The 17,085-nt window shown below is 36.5% G+C and overlaps 1 protein-coding gene across 2 annotated transcripts in view; it reads right to left on the bottom strand.

Moving 5' to 3' along the window:
• Positions 1 to 2,885: 2,885 nt before the first annotated feature.
• Positions 2,886 to 17,085, bottom strand: part of LOC112958209 (transducin-like enhancer protein 4) — a 97,731-nt gene continuing 83,531 nt past the window's right edge. For both annotated transcript variants that reach the window (XM_026052010.1, XM_026052011.1), the window contains exons 9-20: positions 15,524 to 15,643; positions 14,912 to 14,965; positions 14,095 to 14,247; positions 12,707 to 12,839; positions 12,264 to 12,457; positions 12,004 to 12,080; positions 8,207 to 8,456; positions 6,880 to 7,127; positions 5,834 to 5,981; positions 5,101 to 5,251; positions 4,732 to 4,808; positions 2,886 to 3,073 (exon numbers count right to left, since the gene is read on the bottom strand). In XM_026052010.1, the coding sequence (XP_025907795.1) occupies positions 2,966 to 3,073; positions 4,732 to 4,808; positions 5,101 to 5,251; positions 5,834 to 5,981; positions 6,880 to 7,127; positions 8,207 to 8,456; positions 12,004 to 12,080; positions 12,264 to 12,457; positions 12,707 to 12,839; positions 14,095 to 14,247; positions 14,912 to 14,965; positions 15,524 to 15,643 (1,713 nt within the window). In that variant the 3' untranslated portion in view covers positions 2,886 to 2,965. The remainder of the gene's footprint in view (positions 3,074 to 4,731; positions 4,809 to 5,100; positions 5,252 to 5,833; positions 5,982 to 6,879; positions 7,128 to 8,206; positions 8,457 to 12,003; positions 12,081 to 12,263; positions 12,458 to 12,706; positions 12,840 to 14,094; positions 14,248 to 14,911; positions 14,966 to 15,523; positions 15,644 to 17,085) is intronic.

Raw genomic sequence — 17,085 nt, 5'->3', positions numbered from 1 at the left:
AATTCAGGAGTATGCTATGTGTTAATCTTTTTAAAGAAAGGGTTTTTTTTAGGGGTCTGAAATAATCTTCTATGTCTGAACTACCTCACAGAAATACAATATCCTCTGCAAACATTAAGTAGGTAGTTGCTCTTTTGTTGGCAAATAAGGGTATACCTAGACTTTTAAATTTATGAATGGCTTGGAAAATTGGTGTCTCCAAAATAATCTGTTTGTAAAAGGTAAGTTATATGAAAGGAGTAATTAACAGAAAACATCTGTACCATATTTACCTTTAGGAAGTATATTTTTATCAATAGCAGAATATTTCCATATAAGTTAAAATTTAAGGTATTATGGCAAATTTCTGGAAATTTCCTCTTTATCATAATTCTAAGGAATCTGATAACTCTGAGAGAAAAAAACTTCAAAACTTTCATCTGTGCTCTTCTGCATCAACAAGTATTACCCAAGCATTCACAGCACAGGTAAATAAATCAACCTTATTAGACAAGGTCTGCCTTTGGTACTTGGGAAATTAAAAATTTGCTCTCTCAGTCTGGAGCTCAGAGACCAAGTGGTCACCAAGGGATGCCACTTCACATGACAGGCTAATATGGCTAAGAACTTCTAACATGGACAATGCTTCAGGTTACATGAAAAGAATTCAATTACACTTTTTTTTCCCCAGTTCTCCCATTACGCAGAATACAAGTTTCTTCCTGTTGCATAGTGAACTRAATTCACTGCCCCTAAACTGTTTTAACCTATGCCTTAACAGAACAGAAGCTGGGTTAAKTTTTTTTAAGTTAACAGAAATCTTTTTGCAGAGCTTGAAAGGCTTTATATCAAATTGACAAGGAAACCCATGTGTTATATATATCATTGCAACCTCTCTCCCTACAACCCATAGAGCTCCGTATACTTTGGCAGCCTACAGATCAAGAATTATTCCAAATTTCACTCTCACTAATGTGTGAGATAAAACAATCATTGTATCAAATGAGAAATACAAAAGTGGGAGGAGGCAACTCTTAGGTGGTATGGCTGGATCCTTACAGCTGATGTTTCCAGGAGGTGAGAATCGCTGCAGTCAAATAACGCTTGAGAAATTCTAAATTCACTGAAACTGCTGAAAAAAAATTGTAAAAACACCCATTACCATTCAATGATAAAATTTCAAATTATCCATAGTGGTATGCTCTATGACTGAATGCCAGTTCACCATAAAATGATCTTCACTGAACACAGAGATAAGCGCATGCAAAATGGGGGTGGTTGTGAGGAGAAAAAAAAAGCCAGAAAAATACATCTTAGAAGTTACTTATGTTTAATGCTTAAAAGTCTGAATGCACAAACAATAATCTACCATTATAGAAGTACTGGTGGTCAATACAATGCATTAGAACTATGTACAATGACACAGTTTAGTATCAAAATTTTTCTACACTGTAGAGTATTACGAAACTGTTAATGACATCAAACACTAAGCACTTAAGACACCATTTTTTGCTACCACATTTGGAACTTCAATGAACAGTCCATTTTAACTTGCAGCATCAATCCATTTCTAGTATGAAATTAAGTAATCTTCTACTTATACAATAAGATTTATCTACACGGGTCTTTTGATTTTGATCCATAGCAGCAAAGGCACTGTACATCAGCAGATCCACAGACTTAAAGATTTTTTTAAAGCATTCAAAAAAAAAAAAAAAAGTCACAGATCATAGTTTAACAGCAACAACAACAACATAAAAAGATAACACAATGTCTCCGGCACAGTGGCTCAGCCTGTGTCCATTTTGGGTACATCCAATCAAGACTTGGATTGAAATGGTGGCAAACAAAGCAAGTCTTTTCTCAAGTGAGAATCCATTCCTTTATTGTATTTAAGAATGAATGCTCTTGTAAATCCTACCTCAGAGGTCCTTGCTTTTATACGTTTGTAAATTGGTAGGAATTCATTCTTATTTCAGTGCAGTTTGCAATGAATATATCAAATATTTTTCATAATCTCTTGTAATTGAAAAATTGCCCAAAGACACATATCCCCATTGAAAGAAACGTGGCAAGTTTCCAGAAGTAATAATTCTTTGAGGCAACTTATTATACTTCTCTCTACAATATACAAAGAGAGGTGTTATATTAAAAAAGCTACATTGACACCAAAATCCTTTGTTCATCAATAGAAAAACACTAAGAACAAATCTTTTCAGAAGATGCTATATAGACATTGGAAATAAATTGGCACATTCTCATAAAAGGTATTTAACTTAGATGAGAACTGAACTTGCCATTCATCACAGGCATATAAATCATTGGCTATAGGTTGCAATTTCCTAAATTTTCAAGACTATCTAAAATAGTTAAACTAAGCATATCCCCATCAAATATTTATACTGTAACAGTACTTTGAGGCCTCACCAACAATAGCACTAAAAAAATCCCCTTTTTTTTTTTTTTTTAAATCAGAAGCTACAAGTCTATTCAGTGTAGCTTTTATTATTTCTGCAACATCCTTCTCTTCAATCCCTGTCATCCACCAGCAAAAGCACAAAATATACAATGCACCTTTCAAACTAAAGCCGGGCCAGACAGCTTTATTTAGTCAGTTCATTGTTAGAAAGCCTTCTTTAAACAAAATAAATACATTACAGCTATAATACATAATTAAAGAGTCAAGTTCACTGTTAAGTATGCTTATTTTATCTTCTTCCAAGTATATATCTGATGATTTGGTATCACAAATTCTTAATCAGCATTCACAATTCAATATCAAGTTAAAAGGGGAAAAATAAATTCCATAACTGTGATAAGCATTTACGTTCTCAGTTTGGGAAACACACACACACACANAAAAAAAAAAAAAAAAAAAAAAAAAAAAAAAAAAAAAAAAAAAAAAAAGGAAAAGGAAAAGAAAGAAAGAACGGAATATACAGCAAAGTGCTACGAGAAGGAGTCCTGTCTGTATTCAGATGTGTCTCTAATAAATAACTTCGTAGACCGTAGCCTTCTTATCCCCAGAGCCAGTGACGATGTATTTGTCATCCACAGAAATATCACAGCTAAGCACAGATGAGGATTCTTTGGACTACAAGGGAAAAAAAGAGAAATACATATATATAATAATTAATTTTAACTCTTTTCAACCCATGTAAGTACTTGAAGATATACCAGAATAGTTTACAGAGGGGAAATGCAGGGGAAAGCTCATTCAAATATCACCAGTGTAGACGCAAAGTAAAAGTAAAAAGGGTGGCAGTTTTTATAACAAAGCTGTTTCTCCAGACTTGTCTCACCTAAAGCTCTATGGCAACAAAAAAGGTCAGCAGAAAAGAATGTTTTATTTAATGGTAAGGAACTAGAGATAACCTATCAATCAAACAAAAATAAGCAGTCCCTTCTATTAACTTTACAACGAGTATTTATTAAAATCTTATGTTAGTCTTTGCATAAGAATGAATCAAAACCCATCTTCTTTCTCCTCCTCCTTTCTGTTTTAAACCAGAAATCCTTAATGGAGAAGTACGAGAAAGTCCTATCTATCCACAGGCATAAAACAAAGAAATTTCATGATTTCATGGAAATAACTTTATCTCCTATCAGTATTCATCCAACACAAAGGAAAAAAATATGCACAAAGAAATTTACATTTCCAAAGAGAAAGCAAATATGAAAAAGTACCACTGCAGTAAAAGCAACAGCATGCAGCAGCTGAATGGCAGAAGGGTTACAGCAGCTTTATCTCCCCCRACTTTTCTATTAGCATGGAGAAGGATCTTTCCTGAGATAATATACATACATCCTGTGATGTATGCGGTCACATTATGCTTGCTGTTTCAGGGGATGTTTTCTCTATATAACATATATGACTACACTTTCTTTCCTGTCCTTCAGTGCAAGAGCTAAATAGTTCCCAATCATGCTAAGTTCCTGCAAAGAAACTTCTACAGCACAATACAGCCATTTCTTCCTCTGATCCTAACTGGAAAAGGTGCCCCAGGAAATTATATAGTTTTAAGGATGATGATTTTGGAAAGATCACTTGTATATTCCGTAGGAGTTTTTTTTCCAGAATATTTCACTGTTTAAACAGCTACATCACTTGTAACACAGCTCAAAATATTCTCAACATAGAGGTTCCCAGTATGGATGAAGAAGAAAGGGATCTTCTTTCATGGCACTGAAGCTCTACTAAGAGTGAGTATAGAGGGATTAAAGATTAGAGAAAGATTATGACTTCCAGTTACATTTGATAGGACACATCTACAAGGATCAAGTTTTCAGCTCAAGAGTCCAGTTTAATCAATTGACTGTATGGTATTATACAAGGTATGAAACCTTAGTGTTACTTATCCAAATATAAACTGTGAGAAAGTACTCATGAACCTTAAATTAATAACCTCCTCAGCATGTTGAATATGACTTTCATTATTTAAGCTACATTTTGGACCTTTTAGGAATGCTAAGCTAATATAACTGGAATGCTGTATTACACCAATACATACAAAGGTGAGAAAGAGAGAGAAGGGAATTTCAGAGTAAAGGATTCAGTTATGGTAAGAGATAAATCACTAAAATGCTACTAAGGTCACAAGTGTATGCCTCTAATTTCAGATAAATTTGTAAAAGAATAAAATAATTATCACTGAATTTCCACTCAAGAACTTTCTTAAGATAATGACAGATCCCAAGAAGTGTAGCTCTATTGCACTGCATTGTGGAAAACAGCTTTTAGGAGATTATTACCTGGAATATACTGGCTCCATAAGGTGTTCTCCAGGCATTGAGAAGGTTATCTTTTCCAGTGCTTACAAACCATTTGCCTGCAACACATTGTTTAAATGCTATCAAAGAATGCACCGCAGGAAAAAGATTAGTCACAAAAGCTATTCATCTATATATTAATGAAATTCATACCTGAAACGAGACACACCTTCATCTGGTTAATCTAAGATGTTTGATTGCAATTTAAGTGGTATACAAAAAGGCAGTCATGGATTTTTTTTAATCTTAATACTTAAACTTAACATTTAGTTTTTAAATTTCTCAGTTGTTATTAAAAGGTGATATTGAATAAATTTCCAAGGACAGAAGATACTGGTAAAGAAAACTTACCACAGTGAGCAAATTTGAGTGACAACACACAGCTCTCATGAAGATGCAGCTGATACTTGTCCGGTTTAGTAACATGAAGCACCTCAACGTTACTATTTTCCATTCCTACTGCTAACCATTCACCAGTTGGACAATAGCCCAGTGAGAAGATCTGGAATTAGCACAACACATGCTTCAATCAGTCAGGAATAAGCTTGAGATATTCAAACCCGACTCCTGCTACACTGTTAACACTATGCAAAAACACATTTTGGTCTGCTACACAGTTTTAAAAACATGCTAATCCAATTACTATAGTAATCAAGATAAATTAGCTCATGTAAACAAAGCTCAATTAAAACTGTAATACAGAAGCACTGAATCAAGCTATAAAAGTTAATGTCCTAGCTTATATGACAGCATTTAAAAATATTTTTGTAAAATATTTTTGTACAAGGATCTACAGAAACTGTAACAGATTGTGCACAGGAATACCTTAATCTGGCAATTCTTTTACAAAAATGATTCTCCACTGCTCTCATGGGAGATGTACTAGTCTGTCAAACAGAGTCATAATCCAGAAAGATGTTTTACTGCTATATCAAAGGAAAAAGATGTGTGAGACTAAGTGGAAAATTATTTTGGAGTTCTCCTAGACTACCTTTCTTTTTGGTTTTTGTTTTTTTTTTTAAGTGTGTGTTTTAGTAAAACGCAAGAGATTTTTTTTTAAATGACAAAGATACTAATATCTAACCTGTGATGTAAAGTCATGTTGTTGTAGCTGTCTTCCTTCTCTGAGATCCCAGGATCTGACTGTATTATCCAAGCCTCCTGTCCAGAGTTTAGTGCCATCATTAGAAATATCAATACAGCTGGCTCCATCTGTGTGGCCCTGAAATTGCCTGAAAATACCACGAGAAGATACATTCTCACATTGGAAACTGTCAGTTTGGAATTCTTAACTCAGAATACCTTATTTTTGTTTCAGTGTTGTACAGACAACCATTAAAGAAAACTGTAACAATTTAAAATTAAAATCTTGAGACAATCATGTGAATTTTGTGACAAATTTATCAAGCAATGAGGTCAGACAGCTGAGCACTAATTTGTTTTTCAGAAGTATGCATCACAAGTCAGATATTTTGAGGATCTTTGATGCTGACTGTGTGATATCCACCATTTGACAGGAAATACCGCACTCCCCAATGAAAGAAATCAGCACAATAGTCAAAATTCACCTGTTTTAAGATGGCAAGCTTTAAAATAGAGCAGCCTAAATTAGAAGCATCAGCTGGCAGAAGTCCATCTATATATGTATTACACAATGCAGTAGTGTATGCAGAAGCTCTGCACAACTGGCCCTAGCTATCTGTATGCTGGTGTAGAGTAGCAACTCATTCTCAGGAGGTTGAAGTGTGCAATGCAGTGATTTACACATGTTTATCCAAGGCATTCTCACTAGGACATTTATTAAAGAGAATGGCATTTGAGTACAGCATACTGTATGGAAACAAAAGTATCAATTTGCTGAAAATTTCCAGGGCAATGCCAGCACTGGCTGATTTTAGGCAACTCTAGTTCTGAGGCTGCTTGATGGGTATGGAATTATAAAAGTCTCAAAACCTATAAACAATCATAAACAATCTTATTGAGATATAACCACGGTTATTGCCTAGCAATGAAATACTGAAAACAGTTATGTTGACTCTACTAAGACACGAGCATATTTAAGCAGAAGAGCACGTACTGCTACATCTAATTACGTCTTCACAATCTGATGATACAGTTCTGTCGACCTACCTTACTAGAGTCTGGTTATGCAGATCCCAGACTGCAATGTTGCCATCACTGCAACAAGAGAAGCAGACCTTGGAATCGGGACTGATAGCTAGAGCATAGCAAGCCGGAGCAGAAGATGTCAGCTCTGCCTTAATCCGGGGAGTTGGAGCTGCCAGGTCCCAAATGGATAATGTACTGGCTTCCCCACCAACAATCAGGGTGCGGCCGTCTGGGAGCAATCTGCAGGAACGGATGTAGTTATCTCTGTTCTGTGGAGACAGAAGCCATCAAGAGATTACTCATGAGGAAAGGAAAACAGCATTAACATGAGAGCAGAAATCCATAAAAGTATTGTATTCCCTCCTGGTTTTAATGAGCCATTTATACTTATGACAATGATAAAGTGTATTAATGCTAGAAAATTACATGACATTAGGGAAGTGCTTAAACTTGATCTACAAAATTCAGTAGTGAGAGATATTTAATCTTAATTAGCATCAAAATGCAAAGATCTGAACCCAGCCCCAAACAATTTGAGATAGCTGCACCCAACAGCTTGTGTAGAAAGTTACATTTTCATACTCTGTTTATTTCAGCACATTAACCTCTCAGCATGGGAGAGTACCAAATTCCTTGCACACCTCCCCCTCTGTTGCAATGAGACTTGATGTCGCCATCTAGGAGATGTCAGAAAAAAATATTTGGGCAATTTTCTTCATTTGTGTAGCAATTTGTGTAGTAATTCATTATACGTCCGCACGTGCTGCACAATTCTCATTTAACAGTCTCTGTAACAAGATGCAACATCTTACCAAGAACTGGTAAATGACATTAAAAAAAGCTGCTAACAATGGTTCATCTTGTTAGCACATTCAAATAATTTGTGAATAACACTCAGGGATATTTTTAATTGTCACATTAAGGCAGGGCAATGCATTCACACATACAAAGACACACAATATGTGACACAAGCTTCAAATATTCTCTCAGAAGGGAGCTGCAAGACATTAATTTTTAGCATGATAAAATATCAAGTTTTAAGACTGCCAACAAATGTCAAAGTTTATAAACAATATCTTTTGTGCTTCCTGATCTTTCCCCTTAACAATACAAATTTAGGATATTAAGGATTTTTTAATTCATTGTGGAGAGAAAAGCACAAGAATTACTTGGCACTTGATTCAAGCTTAGTTCCAGAAGAAACAATAAAATTACAAATGGAAGATCAAACTTTGGTATCAATGACAGCCCTCATAGACCACCACTGCTTTTTGTACTTAAACAGCACAATTTCAAACTTAACACAATCTGCTACTTCTTCCACTGTCATATATAGCTGTTCACTTACCAGGCAGTCCAGCTGAGAGACAGGGCTCTTGTTGCCAGGGTGGCTGATATCCCAGACTTTGACGCATCCCTTCCCACCTGTGTACACGTGTCTCGTGGGGTTGCTGATAGTAACTGCACACACAACTTCCCCATGGTTCAGGGTGTTGATCTGACGGGCATGGCGAGGGATTCCTGGACCGATGAGGGCGTCAGGAGGGAAAGGTACAGGCTGCATCTGACCATCGGCGCTTACATGAAATGAATATGCTCTGAAGACAAAAAAGAAAGGTGAGAAGGAAAGGAACAGTGATGTAAGTTATTCTTCAAGCCTCTAAGAAAAAAGAACAAGATGCATGTGGTACATGTGTATAGAGATCAACAGCCTAGTATTTTCCATTATGGCAATTCACGCTGTGCACCTACTGCTTGTTGCAATTTCTACACTAACTTGAAGGGCAACATTTCTTAGACATTTAGAAATCTAAAGTATGGATACCCAAACAACACTTGGGTAGCTTTCCTTTTGATGTTTTCAGCCTAGCTTCACCTACTAATGAAACAAGCTTTTATAACTTATGCAGCTATAACTTCTGGCACGAGCAAGGATACATTACACTATTCTTAAACTCCCGTATGTGGAGAGACCAGCACATGCACAGGTGCAACACATCAGGGGCCTCCAGGAAGACAGAAGTAGCAAGCTGGCTACTGCAGAACATTAGTGGGGACTGAGTGCCAGAGGACTTTTGGTTGGCCCTTACTGACTCTAAGACATGAACTTGGCATGTGGGAGCCTGGGGGCTGCCAGGCTGCCCAAGGTACCAATGGTCCCACATGACTCAAAGGACACTGCCTTGTGCTGCCTGTAAGGTGCAGTGAAATCACTGCTGTCAAGGAGTTAAGTCCTCAAGACATGCTTGCTGACATCTGACACGACAGACTAGTAAAAACACATTGGGATTTTTTCCTTCTCTGCGATTTTTCTTTCTTTTTTTTTTTTTTTTTTGTAGAATTGACAAAACCACCACAAATCCCAATTTTTCTTGCCAGAATCAGGACTCTCACTGAGAAACAATGTGTTGTGTGACTGCCAGTTATACCACCTGTGAATAACCTATCAACAGTTTTATCTCAAAATATTTTCCAGGGAGAATGTTTAGGTTGTGAAATTGTCTCATTTTCAGATGCACCCTGACATATCACATCTATTACAGAGCACAAATTTTGTAAGAGGGTTCACCTACACATACGAATGAGTGCTTAATGGAAGGTTTTAATTTCCTCAGGCCTAAAAAAATAACAGTGGTACTAATGAAAAATCCATTGTTACAATGGTGGTGATGAGAACAGTTCACAAAAAATATCATTTTATCAGACTACTTAGCTTGTTTCCTTAATTATTGCTTGAAAGTCACTGAAAAAGGTAGACTTCATAATCCATTTGTTACTGAAGATTCACTTTGAATTAATATCAGAACAATAATTTTCAGGAGGATAAAATACAACCGCATTTTCATCATTCTGCCCTATTCCCATAGCTTTTCACTTTCTCCTACTATTGCCCTATGTTGCTTGTTCTGGTGGATCTGAGTGACAGATCGTATCATCATTCTTCATTTTTTGACATTAAACACATTCAGGAAAGGGTAGGATAGAGTTCTGTGGTTGTTAGAAGCAGCAAACTGACTATATTGAGTGGAATTTTGAGTTCAATTATCATTACAGAAATATGAAAGATCTTCATTATCTAATTATTTTCTCTGAAGTTAAGTACTAATAGAAGAAGCAGGTGGTGACCTGGAATCTATAACAAAACAAGTGCAACTTCTTTATCATCCTTTCTAATTTCAGCAAAAAGTTTAATTCTCTGTACAGTCATGCCAAACACTTAATATATGTCATCTTCATTAACCCACAGGAATTTTTGTTGTGCTTATAGTTACATAGGGAATATGTTTGAACAATTAAAAAAAAAAGAAGCCTTAGTTCTGGAGTAACCTATAATTCCTATTCTCACTCAATTCAACATTCCATACCAGGACTGTAATTAAATTTGCTACTACTTGTTGCTCATTTGAAGCATTTTAAATATGTTATAAATATCTGATATCACAAACCTGACAAACAATTTTTTCCTTCTTCTTAGCTAATTCTTCTACATATGTATTGTACTGTCCTCAACTTTTTGATTCATCTCAGGACTAAAGAGTTATTAGGTAGCTAGATCCCCGATGTGCCACACAACACTCATCTCATTTCAGCAAATCCTCAACGCTCATTTTTTGCTTTCAGGGAGAAGGAAAGTTAAATGAGAGCACAACAATCCCAAGCGATAGATGTGAAAAACACTGAACATGAGAAATCAGTGCAATCATGATAAAATGACCACAGATTTCAAAGTTTTCAATCCCTACAGCTGACAAATAGCTGCAACTGTCCTTTGAAAAAGTCATCAATCTGTCTATACACTTCAAAAATATTTGAGATGCAAAAGATCTTTGACTGGCTTAGTTTTAATTCACATCACATCATTTTGTGTTCTCCTCTCTAACTCAAGGGGGAGGCAGGTAAAGCGATCTCTATTTCTATAAAACCTTTTATTCTGAAGTTACAAAAAGCAAAGCCTAGCACAGTAGGTCACCTTTTCTGGGCCACTACATCCACCAAGGATGAGTTTGAAATTTTGAATACTATGTCTAGAAATTTCTATGCATCCATTTCTTGTGAAGGATCAAGATCCTACAGAATTCTTAATCCAAACACTTAGAAACTTTTGTATACCAGCTTCCAAAATCATCTTATGCAGCTATATGCTAGGCTAGAATAACTACAAGAAGAGAAAACTGACACAATAATCAATGTGTGAAGCCTGTAAGAGAGGAACTAGCATTGATCGCTTTTCCCACAACGTATTATTAATCTTGCGTGTCTCAAAGTACACTAGCAGGCAAATGTATGCATATATAAACAAATGTGTGAGTATGTTGTGCACTACCTCCCTCATAAACACACTCACACATAAGGCAGAGAGGGAAGGGAAGGCACATTCTACATCTCCTTCAAACCCTCCAATATTAGCAGGTCACAATTTCTTGTGAGTGTCACATATGAAGTGGAACTTGACAATCCTTACCTGAAATATGGATCAAAGTATCAAAGTGGTTTGCATCATTGCTTTTTTTTGTTGTCCTCTCTAACTCAGGAGAAATGCAAGTAAAGAGTTCTTCACATCTGTGTAACTCTTTTTTCCTAGGCTCACAAGAAACTATGTCTGGTGGAGTAGGTCACTTTTTACAGTCATTTCCATCAAGGATGAATTTGAACATTACAATATCATAATTCTTTCCAGTATTTTCAATCAAACAAAGCATTTCTGTGTTCCTTTCTCTGCACATTGCAGTTTATAACATCTGATAAGTTTGCAAGTGATTTCAAGGCTTTTGTGAACAAAGAAATTATTTCTTCACCTGAGAGACAGAGTATGGCAGAGATGGAAAGCTGGCATCCTATTAAATTTTGCATTTCTTTATTAAACCAACCAGTCAGATTCAGCTACAACATCTGGAAATTCGGGTCTCTTCTGCATTTATCACCATCTCACCTTATTCTATACCACCCAGTACTTGATGGCTGCAATTAGTCTTCAAAACAATTTTACAAATACAATTTTAAGATTGAATAGTGCTTTTTCCTCCCTTGCTAAATGGCTGTATTTATTCTTACAATAATTTTCAATAGCTAAAGGGAATTCCAAGTGGCAAGGGAACACAACTTCAATAGATGATTAACTTTTAAAGTTGAATATTTGATACTCACGGTTTTCCTCCTGGGATGCCTGTGAGGTTGGGAGGGATGCCTGGAACTCGCATATGATGATGAGGATCAAAACCAACCTGCAGTTTTCCCCAGGCAAAATAAAAAGCTTTATTAAAAATGGAGTTATGCAAAAGAAGACAGTTTAGTCCATATCCTCCAAAATCCAGCTAACAAACAGACCAAATCAGATTTAACCTTGCAGGTCAAACATTTAACATAAACTGTTCTCATGCTCAAATGCATTAATGACAAACACTTACCACTGGAGATCTCCCATAAGCTGCAGCTGCTGCTGCTGCTGCGGCTGCTGCACTCATTTGGGGGGAAATGTTGTGTAGACCAGCATAGGCAGCTCCAGGGCTGGTCAGCTCACCATTCATACCAGCATGTGGCACAATTCCAAAAGGAGTAGGGTAAGGACACGGCACTGCCATAGGTGTCCTTAAACCTGAAGCTACAGAAGACAAGAGGAGTTATACACAGCCAGGCAAACACAAGTAGTTCAAACACAGTGGCAAACAGTCAAAAAAAAAAAAAAACCAAAAAACAAAAAACAGTAGTGAAGAGCTGTGCTAAAATCAGCTCAGCATTTATATTGAAAAGCTGCACTCTACAGCTTTGTAACTTTAGAGTAAAGGGGAAGCTGTTCAGGGATTAATGGCTATTTTATATGGCATATAGTTTTCAATTTACTGATACTAACCTAGTGGGTCAACACTTGGGGGCTTGCCAGGCACAGGCCTCAATCCAGGAGTGGAATTGCTGCCTGGAGTTGGAGCATCAGTCCGTGGAGTTGGGGTATTTGATTTAGATACAGGTGTAGTAGACTTCTCATTCTAATAATCAAAAAAGATAAAGAAAGATGAAAAGTTATTTTAGTTATCTTACTTTTTGGCTTCTTAACCTGTGGCTGAAAAGACAGCAGATGACAACTAGAGTGTGGTGCAACTCGTGAAGCTTGAATTTTGACTTTAATAGTCAGTGTCAATGAAATAAAACATGCAGGGACACTTAAAAGCATAGAATACCTTTGTAAATTAATTGTAATTTTCACAGCTTTTCTCATTTGGGCCACCTATATGATCTGGAATAAGATCAATGACTGAAAATCATTATCAACTGACAATTCTATTGGTAGAATGTGCAAAGTCTTTTGGAGGTCTCAACATTGCTTACAGTGGACCTGTTCACACGACAAGTATTTTAGATAAGCCACTGCCTGGTGGACAGGAAGAGCAAAAGAAAACTCAAAACCATGCAAGAACCCATGCCCATATACAGTCAGATAACAAAACTTGTCATAAACATTGGGCATAAAGTCAGGCACTGCACAGCGCCACTCCTGTGCAAAGCTTGTTCGTTTGACAAAGAGCTGACTCCTGGGTCTGAGTCTGTCATCACCCTTCTAAGGACTACCATCAATTTGGTATTTTGTTTTGTTTTTGTTTTGTTTTTCTTTTAAATAATCATGTACCCTGACCTACAAAGAACTATGAGAAGAGTTATGGTGCAGCTCAGAAACGTGATTAACTACAGTCACAAGCAGGATAGGCAAAAACACCCCTGACTTGCAGCCAGGTTTTTTTTTTCATTGTGATTTGTGACACAAGTCAAAGAAGGCTCTTGTAAATGACTGATTACTTTTTAGATAGAAAATAAAAATTATTGTTATTGTATATGGCCTGGTAATTCAAACAAAGCTAACACCAAATCACATCCAAGCAGGGAACTGAATTTGCTATAAACCACAACACAAGAAAACTGTTCAAGGAACCCCTGTGTACTCTTTTTTACTCACAGAATGACAGTTTTTCTTATGGAGAAGGAGAAAAATATCTCTCTGCACATAACATCCATCATTTTATGCACATGACTAGTTAAAATAAGTTCTTTCCAACCCCCCAAAAGGCTATGGACTTTCTCCTTAGTATTTTATTGATTTAGCTCGAAACAGAAATAAAAGGAACTTTAAAGTGATTTTTCGTACCTGATACTGATAGCCTTAGGAATTCAAATTGTGCCTATATGCAAAGGTGGTTAACATATGTTTTATTATATCATCACAGATGAGGAACATTCAGAGGCACTTACAAGGCTAAGTTCTTTGGATTTGGAGGAAGGAGTACTGCTGGAGGACGCAATAGATGCTGGACTAATTGGTGCATCTTTCTTCAGCAGTCGAGTCTTATCCAAGCCATTCTCCCGTGGAGAGTGTGCTGGGCTTCCCCGAGGAGAGGAAGGATCCTAAACATCAGAAACGTTGGTTAGTAGGAAAAAAAAATCATGGAAAACACTAACCCTTGTCTTTAGTAATTTACATTTTGGAGTGAAGATCTGCCCTAAAAGGTGGCATGTCTGTTCAATCTGTGTGATTTAGCAGAAGAAATTGTGAAATCAAGTTCATAATCAAAGAAAATTATTTAAATTATTTTTGAAGGTTTTAAAATTGAATGCCATTACCCCCCCCMAAAAAAAAGTTAAAAACCTTCAAGTGCTGAATTGTTGAAGTAGGCTAGTAATTTTCATTTTTCAGGTGGCAAACAGAGGTACTCGGCACTCCTGATTAAAGTTCGCAAAAGAAGTCAAGAGCAGAGCAAAAGAAAACACAAATACCACTACAAGCAGCACCCTATCTTTTGTATATGACTGGTTTCAAATAGCCAAAAGTAGTCTTTTGGTTTGTGCAAGAAACATAAGCTCATTTGTAGCAAGATAAACAACAAAAAAAGTGTTATAGATACGATTTGTCTTCTATAGAAAGAAGACCTGCCTGGATTCCCTCAGGAATTTCAGGCTCCTTTGTGAAGGCAAAGAATGTAAGCTTATTCTCATATCTAATATGCATGGAAACCGCTGAACCTCCCCCCTCTCCTTGCTATTATAGGTACCAAAATAGCATTACTTATACCTCATTGGAAACATCAACTACCAAGTTGTCATCACTCTTTTCACCATCACTGTCCTGCAACGACAAATTACAGTGTATAATATTTAAATATATAATTTATTATATAACATATTAAGTAACTTAAGCATAAAGGAAAAAAAAAGATGAAATACAAAGCTGCTTATTTCTATACAGTATAGTTTTTATTTTTACTTAGCTTTATGGGATAATGCAAATATATTTAGGTCTCTTATAGTGCTTCTTCTTAATAGAACTCAGAGATGTAGCATTCTTCCCAGTTTTCACATAAATGAATAAAGACAGAAGATGAAAATATTTGTAAGAAGTTGCACAGCATGGAGAAGCATGACAAAGTATACCCCAGCTGTACTCAGAGCTACTGAGTTGTAGCTGAAGGCTCAGTGCTCATCACCTGCTTCCAGACATCCTGCATTTATATGACCTAAAGTACTATAAATCCTGTGCACTTAAGTCTTCCACCCAGCAGATAAATGCAGACAATGAGTACCTGTTAAAAACTGACCTGCAAATTTAAACCCAGGTATGAAGTAGGAAATTGACAGTTACAGAGGAGCCAAATTCAACAATGCAAAATTTAAATGTTTTACTCACATAACGAGCTGCTATTTCCTTCTCTTCTGTTTTCTGTTTTTTACTGTCTGAAGAATAATCTGTTGAGTTTCTGTGCTTTTCTGCTGTTCTGAAACTGGCTGATGGAGATACAGAAGAGCTCTGCAGTTAGAAGTGGTTGAGAAAGAGAGAAAAAGAAAAAACATCATTGTATGCTCATTCAAAATAACAATTTGTTTGTCACTATCCCTCAGTATGTCTCTGAGGATGTTCTGATGGACAGCACTGTGAGTTTTAATCAGTGATTGAGTGAGTGCTACTCAACATTTTTTTTGTATACTAAGAGTATACAAACTTTTGTATATTAAGTGTACATAACATTGCAAGAGGCACAGGTAAAGGATATCAGTTATTGACTCACTGAATTGTTGGTATCAGCAGCCTCATTAAACAGCTGATATCAGCAACATTGATGGAAAGAAAGTAGAACCACCATGGATCACTTTAAAAATAATGAATATTGGCCTGGCTTTGGGTTATTTACTCAATAAATATGCAGAGTCAATGCAATACTGACCTCCTAGAGTAGGGTGTGGGAAATCAAAAACAACAACAAAGGTTGTGCAAAGATGACACACTCCAGCCAACACCTGAGAAAAGTTTGCTAGCAAGAAGGGAAGCAAGGTCTTGAAAAGTCTTGCATCAGAAGTAAGCAGTAGAGGCAAATCTGATGCCTTATACAATTAAAGGTAGATGGGGGCCGGTGGTAGGCTGGAACACAAGAGCTCCTGAAATCTATCCTTGTCCTGCAGCCCTACCTAGCCTACCTACTACAGAGCCTGATAAAGAGACACATGAGATTGAAAGATCATTTGTACTTTGTGGACTGTCCTACAATTCTACTTTACTTATACAAACCAGAAAGACATTATTTATCAGCTCTTGCCCTATTTCCAGAGCTTGACCGAGTCTGTATCTTGACATACACACAAGGATGAAATGAAAGATTGCAAGTTTTCTATAGGACTGATTCTAACAGCAGCATAAGGTTTTGCCCTTAGTTCACAAAAACACTTAATGGATGACCTAAAATATGTCTCACAGTGAAGCCAATGGTTAAATATACAGAAGTAAGAACATGCTCAGGCATTTTGAAGAATCAGAACTGACAGGAATGAAGATGAAAGTCATTCTCCATTGAAACTCTCCTGACTATTTCCCTTTATCTAGCCTCCTTACATAAGAGGGTAAAAACAAGTAATGAAGTAATTACTCTTGAATTTAAGACCTTGCTATTCATTCAGAAGGTGTTCTCTTCTATGCATGTGGCTAGCCATTGCTTTACATAAAACAGCACAATACTCCTTACTGATTTCTTCTTCTTGGTTCAAGTGCACACCTAAGTTTATTGTTTAGCTGCTACCAGGAATGCAAACCAGGAAATTAACATCTACATTATGCAATTTCTGCTCCATCACTATCACCAAATCACTTCTTTCCCTTGACCTACTACACCACAAACTTCTGGTAATCATCAAAAATACCTGTCCACAGAAGCTAAGCTGAAGTTTCTTGTCTTGCCTCATAAGAAAACTGGACCATCA

The sequence above is a fragment of the Nothoprocta perdicaria genome, unplaced genomic scaffold (genome assembly GCF_003342845.1).
Source record: "Nothoprocta perdicaria isolate Ctin4 unplaced genomic scaffold, notPer1 scaffold_82, whole genome shotgun sequence".
NCBI classification, from domain to species: domain Eukaryota; kingdom Metazoa; phylum Chordata; class Aves; order Tinamiformes; family Tinamidae; genus Nothoprocta; species Nothoprocta perdicaria.
Note: the sequence above shows the minus strand (reverse complement) of the source record. Positions and strands in the feature narration are given on the sequence as shown.